General features: G+C 38.5%; 1 protein-coding gene across 7 annotated transcripts in view; it reads right to left on the bottom strand.

Annotated features, from left to right (window-relative positions):
* LMO7 (LIM domain 7) overlaps positions 1-15,049 on the bottom strand; it is a 271,459-nt gene that overhangs the window by 5,247 nt on the left and 251,163 nt on the right. For all 7 annotated transcript variants that reach the window (XM_006139963.2, XM_006139965.2, XM_006139964.2 and 4 more), the window contains 8 exons: positions 14,391-14,416; positions 14,017-14,121; positions 12,966-13,058; positions 11,971-12,308; positions 10,686-10,751; positions 7,888-7,937; positions 4,044-4,257; positions 664-960 (listed from right to left, as the gene is read on the bottom strand). In XM_006139963.2, coding sequence (XP_006140025.1) covers positions 664-960; positions 4,044-4,257; positions 7,888-7,937; positions 10,686-10,751; positions 11,971-12,308; positions 12,966-13,058; positions 14,017-14,121; positions 14,391-14,416 — 1,189 coding nt within the window. The remainder of the gene's footprint in view (positions 1-663; positions 961-4,043; positions 4,258-7,887; positions 7,938-10,685; positions 10,752-11,970; positions 12,309-12,965; positions 13,059-14,016; positions 14,122-14,390; positions 14,417-15,049) is intronic.

Raw genomic sequence — 15,049 nt, forward strand, 5'->3', positions numbered from 1 at the left:
TCCATAAACATTACCTACAGAATCCAGATGAGTCAACCTGAACAAAACATTGGCAAACAAGATAGCAGGCAAACTGATCCTGGCAATCAGAACCCCAAAAAGCAAGTTCCAATCTACTTAACATCTTTTTGATCCAGCTTGTTAAAGTCCCCCACAATAGGGAACTTGATAATATTGCCTTCTTTCTAAACTCAGTTCCTATGAGACTAGACTGTACTACCGCATCATTAAAATAGTCATACATTTTACAATACTGCTTTTACTTATAATTTTGGGAAGCATTTGCAAGTTATTGCATATTTTTATGATTCTACATGGGTCATGCAAGTAAGTCTTATATCTGAGATGCTGACCACAAACACAGACGAATGAGACAGTAGCAACACAGACATCTTACAGGTCTCCAAAGACTTCTCAAGACACCTATAAATACCATAAGGGTTGCATGGGAAGGTATTAAGAAAGCCTTCTTAATTGACTTCATAAAAGAACAGTGAATTTGAGTCATCCAAAAAGGTTTGGTGTTTGTGGTAGACATAGCACCTTCCAAAAGGGCTTGTTTTTCATTTTTCATAGGAAACCCTGGGCAAGATTTAGGCAAACTTTTAATGGAAATATACTCTGGGGACTAAAAAAAGAGAAGGGAAACCTGAGGGACCTCACCTGTTGCGTGGCAGAGAGCCTGACTGTGACATTGCAGTGGGCTGGCTGCTTGGGGCAGGGGACCATGTGGAGGATAAGCCTGTGGCTGGGGTCTTCATAGGGCCAGTAGAAGGAGGGGCCACGCTGGATGAGGGGTTCCGCATGTACGCTCTGTTCGAAGTAGACACCAGCTGCGGTGGCGGGCGACTGAAGTCTTGTACAGAGGAAGAAGCACGGACTCCTGTGGGCTGATTGACCCAAGGGGACTGTCTCCAAGAACTGGCTCTTGGGGAGTCCAAGTTATCTAAAGATTCACCTCTGAAACACAGGAAGGATTCATCAAAATAGGATAATACATTCAACTAGAAATCTATTAGATATAGCTTTATAGGCATTAAAATGTCCGTTTTACAGTTTTCGTATGTGGGTATTAAGCTAAGAGGTCCAGTTACAAGTATCTCTAACAAGTAAAGTATATAGCTCTTCATCATCAGGGGCCATCATGACAGTCCACATTTCAATTGGCGATCATTTTTATTTTTATTTTTGTTTATTTAGTGCCTTGTTGAAAGAATAAGAACCAACCAAAGTGGGAAGAAAGTAATAAGAAAAAAATTCTAAAAATGAGAGATGATGAAACTAAGAAAACAGACTCTCCTTTTTAAAATCTCCAACAGTTTTAGATATACCCATCTTAAAACATTTTTAAAAACTCAAAAAGATATTTTTAAGCTCTAACATATGACAGGTATTAGGCCAGACTTCTTCACAAAATATTAAACTTACATAATCTCAATTACTTAAGTAATTAAAATACTACATAAGTTTTTAGTTAAATCGAATAGAGGTTTACTTATTAATAGTAAGAGCCAGTCGATGGTGGAACTGGCTTTCAAATCAAAGTCCTTTGGATTCCAAATAACGCCAGGCCTTTCCCAGTACCCCACTCACTCACCACCCCAAACCCTACATTTATATAATACTTAATGTCTACATTATACTAGCTTCCTTTTTTTTTCATTGAAAATTTAAAATAGGATTTAGCTCAACTGTTTTAATACAATTTAGAAAAAAATCTCTCTTAAAGTGGTATACTTCCATTCATACTGATCTATAAAAATGAACTTCAAATTATGAGGGTTTTTTCTATTTGATCAAAACTGTAAAAGCTATAACAAAAGTATCACTGATCCTATTTGAAATATGCTTTGATTTTGACATTATAAAGTAACACATCATCATGATGAGAAAGACTCAAGCAGCATGAAAAAGCATCTGAGGGATGAATCAGGCCTTTTGCTCTCCACAATTTCCCTGCTGTAGTCTTCAGAGGTAACCACTATTAGCTAAGGGTCCTTCCAGATCTTTTTCTTCCCTATGGCAAGCACATATTTATATATGAAAATTTACATATGTAAGTCTAGCCATGTTTATATATATATGTAATGTGTTGATGTGTCTGATACTCTTGAACACATGAGCTTATTCTACAACACATTCTTCAATAACTTGCTTTTTTTCATTGAATGAGTATTACCTTAGAACTATCCTCACATGTCTGTTCAAGTCATAAACTGTACGTTGGTGTCTCCGAGGGAATCACACCATCTGGTATCCACACTCTTGTGTAGTCACCTCCTAGTGACTCTGGGCTTGACCAAGACAAGTGACTAAGTTGGTCAATGAGGCATTAGCAAATGTAATGCAGGTGGAAGTCTGATAAGCACCTGTACATTACAGACTGTCCTTTTGTAAACAGTCCTCTTTGAATACAGGTGCTATGCAATGAGTCAGCCAAGCAGCTCTATGGAAAGACCCACATGCAGAAGAATGGCTCCTAACCAACTACTTCAGCTGAGTTCCAATGCAGCCTCTACATCGGGGTGAGTGAATTATAGCCCAATGCTCATATGTACAGCTCATGAGCTAACGCCATTTTTCACATTTTCAAAGAGTCACAAAAAGAAAACAATGACTATATGACAGAGACCTACACAACCTGCAAATTCAAGTTTATTTATTATCTAGTTCTTCACATACACACACACACTCACACACAAATCCCAACGCATACTCTAAATGGCTACAACTGTCTCAGTGTCTCAGTCAAACCATGCAAAGAACTACACAGTCAACCCATCAGAACTGTGAGCAATAGTAAGTTGTTATTTTGACCTACTAAATTTTGAGATAGTGTATTATGCAGTTATATCTTTTTCATTCTTTATGAATTGAATGGCAGTCTACCTTGTCAGTGTCTCAGTATTTATTGAACAATTGCTAGGTACTCTCTTAATAGCGACATTGTGATTATTTCTATTTCCTTTATTTTCCATTGCCAATAATGTTAACTGTATATCCTTGGATATAACTTTGCATACTTAGCAAAAAGTATCCAGAAGATAAAGTGCTGGAAACCAAATTGTTCACAAGGTCTATACTTTGGATTAACACATGATGAAATAATTGCCCATCCAGTTGAAACAAGCATTTCTGTTTCCTCATATAATTGTTAATGCTAGGTTTAATTACTCTTTTAATCCTTTACACATGTCACAAGAAAAAGAAATATTTAATAGTTATTTTAGGAGAAGTGTTGATGTCTTATAGGTTTAGTTGCCTTTTGTTTCTTTTTCCTATGAGTATCTGTACATAGCTCTTTTTCTGTTTTTAATAAAGTTGTTCGGGTATGTTTACTGCTGTGGGAAGAAAAAACTATTTGTATATTGAGATAATTAGTCTTTGGTAATGTGTTACAAAGAACTTTCCTGTTTGTCAGATAAGGAAATAATGAATCAGAGTGGCTGCAGTAGTTGTTTATCCAAGATGTTTCTTTTAAAATGTTCATCCACTCATTTCCAATTTATATCTACATAGTTACCCTCTTAGGTTATAATAATTAGGTTTTCACACTTCATAAACCTTACTATCATGAATTCTAATCTAACCATTATCTCATTAAAAATGTAAACAAATGGAAACTTCATTTTTTTTTCTTTTGGTTTTAACTTCAGCAGCTGAGAGAGCACTGAGAGCAGCATGCACTATTGTCTGATTCTCATTTTAAATTCCACATGTAGATTTGCAACCTATAAACCATCTAATTTTGCCTGAGTGTCTTCTCTGCTTGATCAAGCCACAGCTTCCTCATGTGAAAACACAAAATTACTACCCTGACCTCTATCCACTTCCTCCAGATTACATGAGATGATGGAGACTGGCTCCTCTCTGACACCTAACAGGGCTCTGTGGTGCTCCCTACTTCACTTTCTCTCATCCAAGCTCAGATAAGTTGAGTAGAAATTATGACGACATCTCCTCTTCCATGCACTGGCATGTCTAGACATGAACTATCTGCCTCACAGTGAAGAAGAGAAAGTAATTCCTAAAGTGCCTCGTACCTTCTCATGATCCCAGGCAGACAGATAGGCTCTTTATTCACACTGGAACTACGCTGTCGGATCCAGCTATTGTCATTGTGAAGAGATGTTCTCTTCCTCATTTCTTGAAGGATTTGCTGTCTCTCCAACTCTGCTCCAGATGGGACCTGTTCTTTCTTGGAACTCCTCTGCAAGGAGCTAGTGCTCCCAGTTCGGTCCAAATATGCATTGCTTCCTAAACGAAAAACACATCAAAAGCTTCAAGATTAGTTCATAAACAATGTCATGGTGAATAGATCTCCAAATGCTGTGTAGCTTAAAATGTGACCTTGGTAGGGACCAGCAGATGACATAATGGTTACACTCTGGACTCCCACATAGTCAATCACAGTTTGAGTTCCAGACCTGCAGCTTAAAACTCAAACAGGGCGTGTGTGGGCACACCCAATATCCTGAAAAGAGAATGGAGAAGGTGGGATTGTGGTGTGGCCATCCTCTGAGGGGGGTGGTGGTGGTGGTGATTTCTCGCTTTCTATCTGTCTCTCCAGCAAGCACATGCGCCCTATAGCAAAAATCTCTTTTAAAAAAGTGACATCACATACATAGGCTAGCATCACTAATTTTCAATCATGTTGTTGCACAAGAACATAAATCAATGAATTGTCTCCTATTCCTGAATATTTCAGTTCTACATCGTGAGGCACGCCACAGAACACACTCGGGAAAACTAAAGAGACTGCCTAAAAAGGAAACCACCAGTACTGATCTCAGCAATATTCAGTTACAAGGAGCTTGTCTAAAAATAGTTTTTCTTCTACTTTTCCCTTCCTCCCTAAATTAAATCAATCAAGTCCAAGCTCATCAAGTATTTGCTGTGTCAGCATTGCAAGGAAGTAAAGTTTTTGTCTTTCGAAAAACTTATACTCACCCTTAGGAGAGAAAAAAGATATAAATTCATGTACCCAAGTGTTCATGGTATATGCCACAGAATATGTCACAACAAAATTGAAGAAATGGCAATATATAAATCACTGAAATGATTTTGGTGAACAAGAAAAACATCCCAGTAATCTAAATGATAATCCGGGAACGTTATTGGACGTATTTCTGCTCTAAAAAACTGACAAAAGTAAGATGTGAATACCGATTTTATTAATGGCAATAAAGTCAGATTCTATTCTGAGGGCCTTGTCTCTCGAATTTGCTGACTAATTTCTGATTTGGGCAAAACATTCACAATTTTGAAGTGTCATCTCTGCCGTCATGTGAATTAGGAAATTTCATCTAAAGTTTTTTTTTTCTTTGTACTCACTGCTAATACCATCCTTCCAAAATCTGTAGCACAGCAGTAAAGTGTGATACCACGAGGTTGGCCCACATGGGATGTTCCCAGGTTTGCACCTAGAAACCTCTGTGAGTCAACCAGGCATGTGCATGGGCCCATGATGTGGGGCTGGATGAGCTGGGGGGAGAATTTCCGCATCAGGACCCTGTCGAAGGTGTCTCTGGCTCTGTCATTCTGTCTGTTTCTCTCTATTTCTGTCACTCACTCATGAAAGAAAAAATAAACTTGAAAAAAATTCATGGTCTATGCCTTAGGTTATCTTATAAGAAGCAATGAGCCAGGCTGCCAAAGGTTTCTCATACACATCTATACTTACACATTTCTGTATACTCATAGTTTATCAATGTGGTCAAATTTTAAATTATACACACACACACACACACACATATTTGTTTCAGGTTTTTGCTGTAGGGAGCATGCACTTGGTGGAGAGAGACAGAGAGAAAGAAGGAGAGTGAAAAATCATCCCCAGGATGGGTGGCCACACCAAAATCCCCTCTCCTCCATTTTCTTCTCAGAATTTTGGGCACACATACACACGTGCCTAGCATCAATGGGTCCGGGACTTAAACTGCAGTCACCCAAGTGGGAATCCAGTACCTTAACCACCATCCTACTCACTGGTCCCTGAATAAAATATTTTCAATTTCAAAAGTGCCTTATTGGTATTAGTAAGTTTTTCAAATACATATGAATAACTTTTCCTGCTTTCTATTCAGGAGTTTTTGTTAGTAAAGGGGAGAAAACATACATACAAAAATAACCAGATTAATGTCACATATATCATAAATATTAAAAAGATTATTCCAGAGAGTCACAGTTGGGATTACTAATGGATCATATATTTAAATCAGTATGGAATTTAGTAACTGCAGGCAAGGGGCCATCAGGCTGTGTAGCAGTTAGGGCATTGGACTTCCACATGGTTGACCATGGTTTGAGTTCGAGACCTAGTAGCTTGAAACTCACACCAGGTGTGTTTTTACATGCCCAAAATTCCAAGAGGAGAACGAAGGAGATGGGATTGCAGCATGGCTATCCCCATGGAGGGTGATTTCTTGTTTCTCTTTCTGTCTTTCTGGTGAGCACATAATACCCTATAATAAAAATCTCTCTCAAAATAAATAAATAACTGCAGGCCAAAAATAATTCATGGGTGGGGCCAGCCAGCAGCATGGAGGTTAAGGTGCTGGATCCCATATGGCCAACCTCACAGGTCAGGTCCTGGCCCCAGTGACTTGAAAATCACAATGGGCATGTGTGTGCATGTGCCCAAAATCCCAAGAGGAAAATACAAGAGAGGGGATAGCTGCACCCTCGACAGGGATGATTTCTCACTTTCTCTCTACCTCTCTCTCTCCTGGTGAGCATATGTACTCCATAGCAAAACTGAAAAAAAAAAAAAAAGTATAGATGATTGAAGTACTTAAAATATCATTTTAGTGATGACTAGGGGCAAGTTCACGGGAGAAGAAATAGGGATTCCCAAGAGGAGAAGGTTAAGATCAGAGGAACTAGATTAAAAAGTATGTGATAAGTTGGGAATTGAAGAGGGAACAATTCGGTTATATTCGAGGTTCCTAAAGGGAAACATAGCAAAACAGGCTAGAAAACTAAACCAGAACCAGATAATGGAAGATCCCACAAGTTCATGGGGAGGGGCAATCATAGAATCCTGAATTCTAAAAGAAACTAATTCTAGAAGCCTTAACCAAAGGTGACACATAACCTGCCCTAGACCAGTTTGGCCAGTAGATATGCTGTTTTGGTCAAAAAGGATTCTATTTATTTATTTAGTTTAAATTCTCTATCAGTACCTAAAAGACATACAGAAAGATAAAAAGACTTCTCTTTTACAATAGAAAGAGGTGGTAATCAGAGTCTTACATTCAGTGACCGGCTGGAGCTTACATCTATCCACTTCAGCCCCTGCCCACAACTTCATTCATTTACATAACCAGACTACTAGCAAACTCTCACAAGTAAACTCGACTGGAAACGATGCTAATTGTTCAGAGGAGTTCTCCTTAGTTATATATAATTTGTTACATGCACTCCTCATAAACATACTAACATCAGGTTCTAAACTGGTTTTGTGAAGTTAGTGAAATCATTATAGATATTTTAGAATATATTTTGACATTTAAATGTTTAATTTCAAGTTCATATAGAAAGTTTAAGTCTCCTGGTATTCTGCAGAAATACTTTCTATCCCATTTCTTAGTTGTAAGATGAAATCTACTGAAAACTGCATCAGCATTATGTTGCAAAATTCCCACATTTTTCATTAGCTATTTAAAAACTATTTCAATCTTCCAGTAATCTTTCCATTATAAAATAAAGCCAAAATAAGCCTAAGATAGTTGTCTTGTTATTTTTATATGCAGATGACAAAAAATAATAAGTTTTTAAATTACATAATCTTAATATATCTGAAATAGCTTGACCTTAAAAATACTGACTAAAGCACATGATAAGTAGTTGTGCTGAGGAAGTTATAAAAATAAAAATCACACTTACCATTTTTATTTGTAGAGTAATCATCCAGTTCGGTAGATTTAGATTTATTCCTAAAACACAGAACACAATTTATTAAATAGGTCTCATTAATAACATCTTTTTCATAGTTTTGAAGTAAAAAAACTTTTAAAAGAGAGCAAGTAGGTGGTGTGGAGAGTGATGCTGCTGGATCCCACATGGCTGACCACACAGTTCAAATCTTAAACTCAGTGGCTTGAAAAATCACACCTGACGTGTGTGAGTACATGCCCAAAATCCCGAGGGGAGAAAGGAGGAGGAGGGATCTCAGAGTGGCCATCTCCCCAGGGGGTGATTTCTCACTTAACCTCTCTGGCAAATGCACATGCCCTATAACCAACCAAACAAACAAATAGAAACACTGAGGTTGCCTTTCAAAGCTGCTGATTAATTTTCTACACCTGTTGAGAGCTATAATTATTTCTAAACCAAGGAATTTTTCACATTGTATAAACTATCAGAAAAACAGCAATATTCCTAAAGCAGAGCAGAGTGAGATCTACTACACTGTTGGGAAAGTCATGACATATTTTCCTACATTTTTTTCTATGCGAAAATGCATCAGGATTTTCCCAACAACCCAATAGAATGAGAAATAAAGATGTGGCAGCACTCTTCCAGCTGATGTAACGATTAAGATGATGATAAACCAGGTTTTGTCAATGTTCACTCTATTCCAGATCTCAGTCCATCACATCACCTAAAGTCAGACTGTCCCACTTCTTCCATGCTGCCCCAGGGTGATGATGGGACATCTTGGGCACTGGACTATCACTGATTGCTCCAGAACAGGAATTTATTGGGTCTTCGGGAAAGTCATGATCTATTTCTGCATAGAAAGATGTCATGACTTTCCTGATGACCTAATATTAAATGCTGTCCCAGTGTTCCAAAGAGGCAGGAAACCACTGTGTACAGTCAAATGAAAATAATCCACATGTGTTGATCTCAATTTCTACTAGGCACAGAGAGCATCAGAAATAATAGTCACTTTGGGGACCAGCAAGTGCTGTGGTGGCTAATGTGCTGGACATTCCCACATGGCCAACCACGGTTCGAGTCCCAGACCTGGTGGCTTGCTTGCTTTCTTTCTCTCTCTCTCTCATCTTGCTCTGGTCAAATTTTAAAAATAAATGAATGAATAAATAAAATAAAATAAATTTAAAAAAGAAAGAATAATCACTTTGTTTAACCCTGTAGCACAGTGATTAAATGCTGTGCAGAGAAAGCCAGTTTTTCATGGCCGACCAGGGTTCATTGTATACCTATGTAGACAATGTAAATCTGTATATATACAATACTATAAACCACAAATATGTAACAATGTATCACAGCTGGTAGACAGCTGTATTCCTGAATTCTTTCACCTACATTTACATGTAAGAAAATGTTTTATTACCAGATGTCTAGACATTCTCCTTTATGCCTCTGGGTAGAAGAATTTCATATTTCCAGCACTTAAGTTTATTTTCTCTATATTTTAATTATTTTCTCTAAGATATTGAGCTAGTATTTTTTAAGTATATACATTTACCTTTGGTTTTAAAAGAGAAGCATTCCAGTGATTTATAGTTACCTAAAGAAATTTGTTATAAACAAGGCCATGTATTGCTAGAATTTTTTTTTTCTTGGCTTATTAAAGCCCATTACTACCTGGTTATTCCATTCCTTTTCACTTTCTACTCCGAACCCTTTTAGTCATCCTGGCTACCTAGAGATACAAATCTCTCTTACATCAAATAAATAAGACAAACTTTTTATAGTAGAAGAGAGGCAAGACATTTATGGGACACAGAAATGGATTATTATCTGTTGATGATAATGTGTATAGTATACTCAACTGGACTGGTGTAAAGTGTACTAATGTTGGAAAACTCACTTGTCAAGCTAAATGATGTATAGTGATTAAATGTATAAAAGAAATTAAAATAAAATAAGAAATTTCCGTTCTGAAAACAAAAGTTAATGATCGGATGCTAGATATTTATAGAGTCCTTAGTGATTTTAACTCAGCAAAGCATTCTTTTAAAACTACATTAAAATATTAAAATTTCAGATTTTAGGAAATTTTAAGACATATATAACTTTTCAGATATTTGAAAACTTATCATGTCCAAAACACCAATAGTTCCAGCCAAACTGTTTAAAACAAAGGTCATAATTCTCATTTCACAATGTCCAGATGTAACCCTTTGGGGGTTGGGGAGACTGGTAATAATAAACCATTGCTCATAACCTTTATAAAATAAAGGTTACAGTAGATTGCAGAAAAGGTAACGGACACCGTTCCTCCTGTCTGTGCCCATTTTCCTGGCAATGTGACTCCTCCCATAAAGAGGCAACATTTCTCTCTTCTTCATGAACTTAAGCCAGCCTTGTAATTTCACTTTAGACAAGGATGCCTTTCAGGCTTCCTCTGTTTAATTCTCTCTTTTCCTCGCCCAAGTCCTGTGTATGAGGACTCCTCTGATTCACTTGATATTGAGAGACACATGGCCCAGCTGCTTTCATTGTCCCGGCTGACAGACAGCCAACCCCAAAAGCTGAGCTGCCTAGTTAACTGGTAGCAGATGCATGAGGGAGCTTGGTCAACTGAAATACACTGCCCAACTGAGCTGAGCTCATACGCAAAGGCACTAAATGAAGAGGTGACACAGAAAAAGCTAACAACAAAAGATCAAACAGCAACTTCATGTAGTATCCCATGAATGGCAAAAGCTACAGTATTTCCACAACTTGGGTAGGCAAACTCAGGACTTACAATGAATTGTTCTACACACCTGTCACCAGGAAGAAAACCTGAAGATTCTTCCTCTCTCTTTGGTATATCATAGGACTCAATAGGCCTAAAAGAAGGAAAACAGTTTTCTAGTTAAAATAATAGACTTTAAGGACCTACCTAAGCTTAAGAAAAGAATTCCAAGATAATGTTATTCTAGTCTTTTTATACAAACGTTATCTGGGTTAATAACACATAGAGGTATTGTAGCCAATTACTGCAGAAAACAGACCCTTAAGTACAAGGGGGTCTTCAAAAGTTCACAGGAAATCCTATTAAAAAATACATATGTATGGATTTCAATTTGATGGGGTTCCAAATAAATTTGTACACTAATTTTATCTTTCCAGGAATTTCTTGAAGTCCCCTCCTATATGCTGAGGGTTCCATGTCCTGGTACTGTTTTAGGACTGGGCTACAGAAATGAACAAAACACTTTCTGCCTCCTGGCACTCAATATTTCACTGAGGTAGACAGGCCAGCAAATAAATATACAATATAAAACAGGGTGGGGCAGGGGGTGAGGAAAGGCATGTACAGCTTGAGTATCCTTTATCTGAAATGCTTGGAAACAGAAGTACTTCACATTTTGGCATATTTGCACATATATAATGAAATATCTTGAGGATGAGACCTAAGTCTAAATACAAAATGTATTCATTTCACATGCACCTCCTCCATACAGCCTGACGGTAATATGATATGATATTTCTGTATCGCTGTGACCATTACATGAAGTCAGGTGTGAAATTTCCCCTTCGTGGCATCATGTTGGTGCTCAAAACATTTTGGAATTTGAAGCTTTTCAGATTTTGGATTTGGGGACTAGGGATGCTCAACCTGTATTTGAGATCTGGCACTATGGAAAGCCTAAGAAGAAGACATTAAGTAGAAACTTGGAAAAAACTATTAAGACACAAATGTGTGGGGGGACCTCCAGGCAGGGGGACCAGAAACTGCAAACATCCAAGGGCAGAATGAGTTGAGCATTTTCAAGGAAAAAGGGGAGGCCAGAGTGGCTGGAACAACTGAGTCAGGGCAGGGCAGGGGCCACCAAGAGGAAGGCAAGGGCTCCTAGGCTATGACAGGACAGTGGGTGTGTGCTCATGTGACAGGAAGCTGGCTGGAGAGGTCTGAGCAGGGAATTCAGGAGACACGATCGGGTTTATGACTTAAAGGTCCCACTGCGCTGTGTCCACCATGCAGAGTGGATGGCCAGGAGCAGGGGTGGATCGAGCTAAGCCACGCTCTTTAAAGTCCCTCGTGGCCCTCAGCCTGGGACAGACCTCCTGTACTGGTATATCCTGACTGAAGTCTCCCTCTCTCTCTCCGCCTGGCGCTTCTGCTCCTCAGCCTGGGCCTGGCGCTGCTGCTGCTCCTGCTCATCCTGATGCGGCTGCTCTTGCGGTTTCCTCTCTCTCTCAAGAGGGAGCTGTTCCTGCAGCCTCTGCCTTTGGTGTTCAGAAATCGTGTCCTCCTGGTGTTGTCTTCCCTCCTCCTCTCCTGCTCGAGTTCCTTCCCTGTCTGAAGACTTGGACCCTTGGTCCCAAGTGGCGTCCCAGGTAGGGGCCGTGGGCTCCCGTGTGGTCAGGGAGATGTTGTTGGCGTTTAGGACCATCAGTTCCTAGGGGGCCAGGGAACAAAGGATCCATCTAAATCTCTGTGATTTCACATAAACACATATACATTCCATTTTCCATGATACTGAACTGCCGTTGGTCCAGAATTTCACTCAGAAAAAAAAAAAAAAGTTAAGAGTTTTTTATTACTGGGACCAGCGGGTGGCATAATGGTTATGTCACTGGACTCCCACAAGATTTAGACTTTGGTTTGAGTGCCAGACCTCGTAGCTTAAAACTCACACAGGTTATGCATGTGTGTGTGCTCAAAATCTTTAGAGGAGAAGGGATTGCAGTGTGGCCATCCCCCTTCAAGAGTGATTTCTCTCTCTCTCTCTCTCTCTCTAGAGTGCACACTCCCTATGGCAAAAAATCTCTCTTAAAAAAAAGTTTTTTATTACTAAAAATGCCATTCTCAAGTTATTGAGATGTAACTGAGAATAGAAAGATGCACTTAAGTTCTGTTGATATAATAATTTAATGACGCAATTTAAAAAAAAAGGAGAAAGGCTTAAATATCACAATTAGCTCTTTTTTCAAAGAGCTAACCAAATAAATGTACAGCCCAAAGTGAAAAGAAGTAAAGTGTCTCCACTTCTCGGCCTATTTTACCAACAAGGTAAAGCAAAACCAGAGAACTAAAAGGTGTGTTCTAACTTTACCTCATCCAAGTACTTGGAGTTTTCTCTCTCAGCCTCCTGTTTAGCCCTTTGCCACTCTTCCTTCAGTTTCTCCTGCTCACGTTGGTATTTTTCCTATAAGAAAACATGGCATATCATTTAATCAATAGCTTAACTTTTCATGTTAAAAGGAATTCTTTTCATTAGTATTTCCACTACTCTAGATGTTAACCATTAATGACGATGTTGTTTTCACATTATCCAGATTTTAGTACCTAAAGTAACAAAGAGCTTATATTAAATTAAAAATGCAAATGTAAGGGGAGTGTAGACACTCAGAATGAAACTGATCTCCACCCTTTACCATGGCTGTAGTTCATTAATGACTCTAGCTAGTTGTTAAGGGGACTAAATAATTCAGCAATGGACATAATAAACTTATAGGAACTAAGTTCACAATGGCTATATACCTCTCACTCAGAGTAATTTTTATACTCCTTAAAGACATACAAAGGAATTAAGAAATAATAGATGTAAAGGATTGACACTGGATATCTTCTAAATGTAAAAGTAGGGCCAGTTGTTAGTCCAGCAGTAATGCAATGCTCTGCAATGCTGAACCCATATGGGAAGGTCCTGGGTTCACATCCAGCAGCCTCCCTGTACACACATGAGGCACATGAGTAATGACCTGGACTGGCTGAGGCAGGGGTGTGGATGATGGCATGAAGATCCAATTGGGGGAATCTGTCTCTCTTCTCTTAGTCTCTGTTTCTCTCACATGGAAAAAAAAATGAAGAAATTTTAAAATTGCTTAATGCTTCACCTGTTTAAATATCCATTTTGTAAGACAAATAATAATGTGATTGATTGTATGGAAGAAAATGAAATAAAAAATAATAATAAAAGGGAAAATTTTTTTAAAAAATTGCTTAATGCAAGAATGTGCGACATATAAAAAAATTGTTAGTTAAGAGACAGGGAGGCTATGTTTGGTTTTGGTATTTAATTTGCCTTTCAACACTGGTTGTCACAGCCCAGAGAAAAGCCACTCACAAGCCAAACTCCCCACCCTCCACATCACAGGTATTACCTGCAGTAGGCGGTCCTGCTCTTTCTGCCACCTTTCCTGCCGTTTCCGCTCCTCCTCTTGATCCCATGCCCAGCGACTTGGGGCACTGAGGGTTGGAACTGGAAGCTAGGCAGTTATCAGTGAGGAGGTGAACACAGAACAGCATAAAATTGTGAAGTCATCTACTGAACCACAATCACATCTATGAGTTATTCACATCACACCTCATTCAAACTGTATCAGGAAAGATACAGCTTTCTGCTTCAAAATCAGTCTTTTTGACTTATGACACACCTTATATAACTTAGTAAGAAAACGAGCAAGGCTACTTAGTACTAATTCTGTTCCACCCAGTTTGCTTTCCTTATTCCAAACTACAAATGAATGCTACTTACATCAGGAGCCGCAGAATCAGAGCTTCCTGCATTGCAGCACATGGGCAAAGAGGGAAAAAAAACATATGTCAGCCTTTTCATTTCTATAAAATAATCCCTTTCAGAAAGTTGTATCACTGGTTGTCTCTACGCCAATATACTAAGTGACAGCAAGGCTTTTTGAAACAACAATTAGGAAATTCTTTTCCTCTTCAGTCCCTTCTGTTCCTCATCTTCTAAATTCAAAGTCAGTGAAAAAGATAAACTATGATGGCAAGGTCAACCCTAGCTCTAGTACTTGAGATCGATCAATGGCTATTTCTAAAGAGGCTTAGGGGTTCTTTTATTAATAAACTGGACAGCATCTCTTTTTCCCTAATACAGGGAAAAAAGAAAGAATTTCAAATGTTACAATGTCAACCAGATCCAATTTTTTACTTGCCACCATTCAATTACCGTGTGACAGCTGCAAGTCACCTTTCTTCTGGCCTTCTTGTAATGAGCTAACTTTTCATAAACATGCCACCTTAGTAACAGACATGTTCAAGAAACACTTCCCATTCCTCTCTATTCCTCAAATACAAATGTTCAACTTAATGTGTAAACTCATGGACATTGTCCTATTCTTTTATTCTTAAGTTCCCTTAAGGGGAACTTCTTAAATGTCACTGTCTGTATAC

Source organism: Tupaia chinensis, unplaced genomic scaffold (assembly GCF_000334495.1).
Source record: "Tupaia chinensis unplaced genomic scaffold, TupChi_1.0 Scaffold000013_1, whole genome shotgun sequence".
NCBI lineage: Eukaryota > Metazoa > Chordata > Mammalia > Scandentia > Tupaiidae > Tupaia > Tupaia belangeri.